The sequence below is a fragment of the Chiloscyllium plagiosum genome, chromosome 2 (genome assembly GCF_004010195.1).
Source record: "Chiloscyllium plagiosum isolate BGI_BamShark_2017 chromosome 2, ASM401019v2, whole genome shotgun sequence".
Lineage (NCBI taxonomy): Eukaryota > Metazoa > Chordata > Chondrichthyes > Orectolobiformes > Hemiscylliidae > Chiloscyllium > Chiloscyllium plagiosum.
Genome location: NC_057711.1, coordinates 54,270,754 through 54,279,409, shown reverse-complemented (window position 1 = coordinate 54,279,409; position 8,656 = coordinate 54,270,754). Strand labels below are relative to the sequence as shown.

General features: G+C 40.7%; 1 protein-coding gene across 1 annotated transcript in view; it reads right to left on the bottom strand.

The window, feature by feature from the left end:
* Positions 1 to 3,605: 3,605 nt before the first annotated feature.
* LOC122556242 (repulsive guidance molecule B-like) overlaps positions 3,606 to 8,656 on the bottom strand; it is a 6,508-nt gene continuing 1,457 nt past the window's right edge. The window contains exons 2-3 of the mRNA XM_043702863.1: positions 7,212 to 7,750; positions 3,606 to 5,178 (exon numbers count right to left, since the gene is read on the bottom strand). Of these exons, the coding sequence (XP_043558798.1) occupies positions 4,513 to 5,178; positions 7,212 to 7,750 (1,205 nt within the window). The 3' untranslated portion in view covers positions 3,606 to 4,512. The remainder of the gene's footprint in view (positions 5,179 to 7,211; positions 7,751 to 8,656) is intronic.

Sequence of the window (8,656 nt, the reverse complement as noted above, 5' to 3'; positions counted from 1 at the left end):
CCATGTTACTACACGACTTTCTAAACTTACACTCCAAAATTCTCCTAATTTTGTCAGTTTGATAATATGATTCAAAACCAAATATTACATAATAACTTTGTCATTTGAGATGGGGAGGTATTGAATATAAGAGCAGAGATTTAATGTTGGCACTATACAAGACACTGGTTACACCACAGCTGGTGTTTCGTATACATTTCTGGTCACCATGTTACAGGAAGAACATAATTGCTTTAGAGAGAGGGCAGAAAAGATCTATTAGAATATTATCAGAGCTCAAATTTCAAATATAAAAAAAAGATTGGACAGGCTCGGGTTGATTTTCTTAGAATTGAAGAGGCTAGGAGTAACTTAATCAAGATGTACAAACTAATGATGGACTTGGACAGGGTAAACAGGGAAGATCTATTTCCCTTAGCAGAGAAGTTAATTGCCAGCAGGATCACAGATTTTAACTAGTTCAAGGAACTGTAGACTAGCAAACCTGACATCGGTGGTGAGCAAGTTGTTGGAGGGAATCTTGAGGGATAAGATTTACATGTATTTGGAAAAGCAAAGACTGATTATGGATTGTCAACATGTCTCACAAACTTGATTGAGTTTTCTGAAGAAGGAACAAAGAGGATTGAGGAGGGAAGAGCGGTGGATGTGATCTATATGGACTTAAGTAAAGGGTTTGACAAGGTTCTTCATGGTAGACTGGTTAGCAAGGTTAGATCACATGGAATACAGGTAGAATTAGACATTTGGATAAAGAACTGGCTCAAAGGTACAAGACGGGGTGGTACAGGGTTGCTTTTCAGAATGGAGGCCTGTGACCAGTGGTGTACCATAAGAATCGATGCTTGGTCCACTGCTTCTCGTCATTTATAGTGAGGAAGTCACCAGGCATCTGGTCTGGGTAGTAGCAGAAAGCATGAGAAGCAATTCCAAGACAAACTTGGATGGTGTGGATGCAGCTTCTACCCAGAATGGGAAGAGCTTCTGGCTGGCCACGTGAGTTCAATGTGTGAAATGAGTCAAATAAGACTCACAACCCAATTCAGACTAATTGCAGATGACACTGAAATCGGCGATGTAGTGGACAGCAAAGGTTACCTCAAATGGACCAATAGGCCAAATAATGGCAGACGGAGTTTAATTTATATAAATGTGAGGTGCTGCATTTTGGAAAAGCATATCAGGATAGAATGCATACACTTAATGATGAGGTCCTGCAGAGTATTACTGAACAAAGAGACCTTGGAGTGCAGGTTCAAGTTCCTCGAAAGTAGTAACAGGTAGATAAGATTGTGAAGAAGGTGTTTGGGATGCTTGCCTTTGTTGGTCAGAGTACTGAGCACAGGAGTTGGGAGGTCATGTTGCAGCTGTACAAGACATTGGTTAGGCCACTGTTGGAATTCTGGTCTCCCCAATATACGATGTTATTGAAACTTGAAAGGGTTCAGAATAGATTTGCAAACATGTTGCCAGGGTTGGAGGATTGGGCTATAGGGAGAGGCTAAATAGGCTGGGGCTATTTTCCCTGGAGCATCAGAAGCATGAGGGGTGACCTTATAGAGGTTTATAAAGTCATGAGGAGCATGGATAGGGTAAATAGACAAGGTATTTTCCCTGGGGTGGGAGAGTCCAGAACTAAAGGGCATAGGTTTAGGGTGAGAGGGAAAGAAATATAAGGGACCTAAGGGGCAACTTTTTCACGCAGAGGGTGGTGCATGTATAGAATGAGCTGCCAGAGGAAGTGGTGGAGGATGGTACAATTGCAACATTTAAAAGTCATCAGAATGGGTATATGAATAGGAAGGATTTGGAGGGATATGGGCCGGCTGCTGGCAGGTAGGACTAGATTGGGTTGGGATATCTGGTCTGCATGATTGGACCGAAGGGCCTTTTTCCGTGCTGTACATCTCTATGCCTCAATGATTAAAGGAGGTATGAAAAGAAACTTTCACTCAAAGTGAAAGGTCTAAAATTTGCAGCCCAGTTTGGTGGGAGAAAGTGAGGACTGCAGATGTTGGAGATCAGAGTCGAGAGTGTGGTGCTGGAAAAGCACAGCAGGTCAGGCAACATTCAAGCAGGAGAAACAGCCCTTCCTGATGAAGGGCTACACCAGAAACGTCGATTCTCCTTGGAGCTACCTGACCTGCTGTGCTTTTCCAGCACCACACTCTTGACTGCCCGGTTTGATGATTATTATATAAACCCAATATTCATTTTAAAGGAGCTTGGATCTGCATCAGACCAAGTGCTGATATTTGTGATTCAGGTGGTGCCGATACAATTGGCTGAATGGTCTTTTTGTGTTGTACATTTTCTGTTGTTTTAGTAGTTGTCTACTTCTGAGCGTCAACATGTACATTAGATTTACATTCCCAAATAAATCAGTTGTTAGTTCTTCCATATACGTGGTGTGCTACACTGATCAATTTACAGTAAACTTTGTTAATCACACTAGTAATCGGACTTCACAATTTGATACTTTTGTTTAAAAGCTGGTCACTTTCAGTACATTAATGCATTCTTTCATGGAACTGTTAATATTTTTTGAAGTACATAAAATGTTTAAACAAGTTTTGGTTATTGTGCCTGAACAAAGATACCGTTCAGAGCCAATCTGAAGGCTGTCGCGTCAGCCTGGTCTCTAGTTGAGGGTGTTTGGTGATAACAAAGATAAAGATTTTATTGTAATTAAGAAATAGACATCAGACATATACTTTCTAACAGAACTTTAATGCATGTTTCAACAGCATGTTTGACTTCAACAGGAATTTAAAATATACAAACTTGCAGGTTTTCCACTTTGATGGAATAGTAATGGTAGCTGCCTAATTTAAACACAAGAAATCTAGATAAATCATGTGGAACTTTCCTAAAGTAGAACAAGGAAAAGGCTTCCATATCACATGGCATCAGGGGTGGGGGCTCCTTTGTGTACAAGACATCAGGAAATAGTAAACCATTATAGGGGATAGTGAGTGTGATCAATGGAAAACGGAGCATTGAATACCAACCTATTCTTCAAGTCCACCTACAGTAAAAGCTGCATTTAAGTTATTCATGGACATATGCAAGAACATTTATTTTGAGAGTTTATAAAATTTTGATGAGACCAATTTGCACGCAGCTGATTTTCACTTAGCAAGATCTCATTCCCAACTGAATTGCTCTGAATAGGTTTATAAATCTGAGCAGCCAAGATATTAATTCACTACTGCTATTCTACATTGTAGACCCATGGGAGAAAGTTAGACAGATGCAAAGCATAGTGATGGTCCAATGAATAATGGGACGACTAACTTTGCAGGTGTGACAACTCATACAAAGTGATTGATGAGGAAACTGTTTGTAACACACCTACCATTAGATTACTTACTTACAGTGTAGAAACAGGCCCTTCGGCCCGACAAGTCCACACCGACCCGCCGAAGCACAACCCACCCAGACTCATTCTCCTACATTTACCCCTTCACCTAACACTATGGGCAATTTAGCCTGGCCAATTCACCTAACCTGCACATTTTTGGACTGTGGGAGGAAACCAGAGCACCCAGAGGAAACTCACGCAGACACGGGGAGAATGTGCAAACTCCACACAGTCAGTCGCCTGAGGTGGGAATTGAACCCGGGTCTCTGGCGCTGTGAGGCAGCAGTGCTAACCACTGTGCCACCGTGCTGCCCCCATTAAAATGGAGATTAGCTAAAACCTGAGAGCAATTTTACTGGACCTATCAACCAGTGAAATTTTAAAAGTCAAAAGAGATTATTATATTTAAGAGTCAGATATCTCCACTACTGTTGAGTAGCAAAAGCATTGAAAAGACATTTGTGGAAATACCCAAGAAAACACATTTACTGCTTTGGGTTCTATGTCAAGTGCCAAACTTCTAACTTTTCCTTTTGTGGTGGGACAGAGGGAAGGGATTTCTTAACATACATCATGTAATACAACAGGCATTTAATGCTGTTTTTAAATCACTTGTCACCTGAACACTGAAGTAACTCAAGTGCAATCTACTAGGTGGCACCACTATCACAGCAGAGTGAACACAAATAGCACAGAAACTGCTCTAGGTTCTTCTAGTAGGACATTATTATAAATAAGTTAACTATTTACATATTTAAGCAATTACACTTACACAAAGTTATCTATTTCTAGCCAGGAAGCACAACTGGGAATCCTTCTGAGGCTGTATATCAAACTTCAATTTGATAAGACAGCAAAATAAATTTCAACACATTTATCGGTCATCATTTTAAGTGTCAGTTAGTAGAAACATAAAGTGCCCTTTGTAACAACACACCCTACTACAGGGCTAACACAACTTGCACAAAACAAAACTTTCACCAAAAGTACATAATACTACAACCAACTTTGTGTGAACTTACAAAACAAAATTACACAATATGTACAATCTTGTTTACTCAGGATTACCATCCAATCATATACTGTATATACATATATACTTCTGAATATATTATAACAATATATATTTAATTTTTATAAACAAAACCTTACAAAAACACAATTATAACAAAAGAAAACAGTCCAACATAAATGTTAAATAAGACATTGATGTTCTGGGCAACATTGCTACTTCTGGGGAAAATATGCCACCTGTCTTTCTTTGGGTGCAACGTCTCCAGGTCTTGGAGGGCACTGTAAGCTGCTGCTGTAAAGTTTACATCCCCAGTCGTTAGAAGGTCAAATACACAAGAATGAAAATAGACATCCTTAACTTGGATTTTCTCATGGCATTTGGCTGTCGCAGTCTCTAATGTATAAGCACCCTTTGGTGGAGCCTTAGGATGGTGCAGATGATTTGGACTATTGGTTGGAAGAGGGAGATGTCCACCTTCATCTATACGTTCATTTGTTGGGCAGCCACGGGCACAAAGCTGCAGTCCCTGGTTGTCATTCTCAGACAGGGCTAATATTTCAGGCATCCGCAATGCAAAGGTTAAATATGGTCCCACTTGGCGCACTATCACAGTCATTCCAATGTATTTTGCATGCACTTCCACATGTTTACCACTCACTTTCTCCACTATCCACAAAGTCTTTATCCAGCCATTTCCCACTGTTGTACCATCAATGAATGCTGCAGGCAGATCATCTGTCATTGCTTGATAAACCTTCTGATCTGTACAGTCATGGTAAGTTTTGAATATGATGGTTATCTGCAAGAAATGAAACCATATGGACTGTGTATATTAATAAATGAGAACAGAATAATTACACAAATCACCAAGAGTCTGATACAGTGTTCTTCATGAAACACTTATTAATGTATAATCCATGCAAGAGCAACAAAGTGTCCAAATTTTTAAAAAATGGACCATTCAAAATCTGGAACTATTATTTTTAGTCTTAAATAAAAATCTTGCAGAGTGCATCCTATAACAGAAGCAATCCTACTACAATGCTCCTCCCAACTTAGGTAAAATGACAAACCCAAAGCACTAAGTTTGTCATTTTCAGAGTTATATCAGTGAAAGTGGAAACCATGTTCCTGTCCAGATTAAGTTTCAAAAGGGCACACCTGACCACGAAACTAGCAAAAATTCTCCAACCCGAGGAATGATTTTCATCAACTATTTTTTTGCTTTCAAGCTGTTGTTGTTCTACATAATTAGGGGTGGAAGGTGTATAGTGGCTTCAATACAAAACTGGACAAGGCACTCCTTATGCACAAATCAAACTTCTCCATTTGTCAGTCATCCAGCTGTGAGATATGCTAAATTATTAATACCTTCAGAATCCATGTAGTGTAGCCATTTAGTTTTGAGATTTCTGCTTTAAGCCTATCTGTAGTTAGCAAGATCCCATACATGCCTCTACATCAATGAAAGGGTCTGTTGAACATTTATGATCACTTTTGCAGGGTCAAAGGCAGCCAGTCATACACATTTTAAACACTGCAGAGGATAACCAAACTGCTGTTATCTTTGACCATAAATTCAACAATAATGATATATGCATTATTCTTGTAAAATTGGGGATACCACTGCTTGATTCTTTTATGTATTTTGTTTCCTGAAGCAAATCTGGGAACTGTTGTGGCAGATCTTGATAAATTTTATCCAAAAATATGAAAATATCAATAACTGGGATTAAATGGATCAGTGTGCTCATTGGCTAATTGATAAGTACAATTCATATCTTTCAAATAACCAACTCAAAAAATTATAAACAATACAGCTACCAAAATGGTGGGGTTCAATTGAAATGGAAAAAGAAAACTCCTGAATTTGTGAATACAATACACAAAAATTAAAATAAATCAAGTGAGACTATGTTAGCATCGTTGAGTTCATATCTTGTTTGAAAGGGCCCCCGTCATTCACATCACAACTGCAGGCTTCTTTTTTCAGATGGTGTTATCTAACATGGAACGAATCTTAATGCACAATTGGGTTTCTGATGCTCCTTTTCAAATATTTAAACAATGACCTGAAATTCTGCACTCCTTTGAGCTAACAATATTTCAGTGATTTCTCTGTTCTAATTATCCTTCAAGAAAGTGACAAGCAAATAATACAACAATAGTTTTCCAGTTAAAACATGTACCTTCCTATAGACGACACAGTGGTTAGCACTGCTGCCTCACAGTGCCAGACACCCGGGTTCAATTCCCACCTCAGGCGACTGACTGTGGAGTTTGCACATTCTCCCTGTGTCTGCGTGGGTTTCCTCCAGGTGCTCCAGTTTCCTCCCACAGTCCAAAAATGTGCAGGTTAGGTGAATTGGCCATGCTAAATTGCCCATAGTGTTAAGTGAAGGGGTAAATGTAGGGGAATGGGTCTGTGTGGGTTGCTCTTCAGAGGGTCAGCGTGGACTTGTTGGGCTGAAGGACCTGTTTCCACACTAAGTAATCTAATCTAGAGTCAAAGAAATATCCTCTGAAGTCATTGTCCACTATATAATCAGATAGGAAGTGTTATATAAACTGGAAATCTGATGGGAATGGAAAGTGAAGAGTTCTGAGATATTGCAGAAAGGGAGTACACAACAGTAGGTATTCTCCGACATGAATCCACCGATTCCTGGAAAACAGGATAATACGAACTCATGATGATGCTAACATGGTCTGTCTTGGTTTATTTTAATGTTTGTCTATTCAACAGCAGGAGATCACTCACTGAATTTCTTATAACCCCTACCCTTTCTCTTACTAAACTGAACCAAGCCAGCCCAGTAGATGATCCTGTACCTTGTTAGTAGCTGTGGCGCTAGAACCCTGTACAACAGGGACGTTGGTTACTTGCACTGACAAGTAGTCGTTATCAATCAGGGGCCAGGCTCCTTCCACTTTACAAGTTTGAAAGTGATCCCGGAAAGTTCTGAGATGCGGATCACCGAACAAGCCACAAAAGACATAACGGCGAGTGGACTGCAGTTCGGTGCCTGCTGCCATCCGGTGCCCCCGTACCACGCCAGCTCGGTTCTCGTAGTCACAGAAGCCCATGTTGTGACTGACAGGTACCAGGTCCTTGGCTGCGATTAAGGTCGGCCCTTCCCGGGAGCAGTTCCTCTGGCTCATCAGGTCATTGATGCCAAGCATAGCTGAGTGGAAGGCCAGGTTACCCCGGCACGCCTTGGCTGTGCGCTCAGTGCAGAGTGCATAAGCTCGGAGGGCGATGCAGAACTCTGAAGCGAAAACATTCAAGGCAGCATTCAGATGGGAAGTCAGGGCTACAAAGTCAGTGGTACACTTCTGGATCCTGCACTGATACTGCTGCTGGCAGTAGGCTGCAAAAAACAAGAAGCACAGTGTAAAACATAACGCACTTAGATTTGGTAAAATGGTGCATTCACAGAAATCTATAAAAAAAATCTAGTAGACCCTCCCCTAGATTGGAAAAACACTGCATTCCTAAAGTATGAATCAATTTGCATAAAGAGCTTCGAATACGATTGAAGGTAATTATTGAAAAACTGTCTCCCTGGTAAAGTTGCAATGAGAGTAACTGCTCAAAACTTTGTTTGGCAATGGTCTGCGTTTTTAAAGTTCAAGTGTGTTAGAAGGAGTAGGGTTGGTAGTTGCACCGCAATCCACAGTTAAAATGTTACAAAGACGTACAGAACACGGTGTCATCTTCGCATCATTTGTAATCGCGAGGGAACGTGGATGCAAACATGACCGAAAAGCCAACCAGCATCAGATTGATGAGACGAATTGATTTCCCTGCTGTATCCTTAGCATTTAAGTCAAGCGTTGACTCTAGGCTTAGACATGATTTAGTGACGAGTAAAACGGAAATATCGGAGGAGCTCGAATAGACAGAAAAATAAAGGCGTGCCAAGAAAAATGAAGCAAACGATCCGGCCATTTCGTGCAGTTTGTAACTCGAGCTCGTTTGCCGACTTTCAGTAAACACGATCGAAGGAAGGAATTATTTCTCGGTTCGGTTTCCCCCACTCTTCCCTCCAAAAACATTGAGATGAACTCCTTCCCCACGTGAACTGTCGTAATGAGTGTAAGCAGTTTAGATTTTAATCTAAATCGTTTATTTGCTTTAAATTGCCAAAGAAGAGTTAGCGATAAAAGATACAAACTCTAGCTGGGGGGGGGGGGGGGAAGGGGGTGTTGCGCCAAACAAATACAAATCCCATCCCGAAAGCGGACGCAGTCACCAGGCTCTGCTTGAAGCCAGG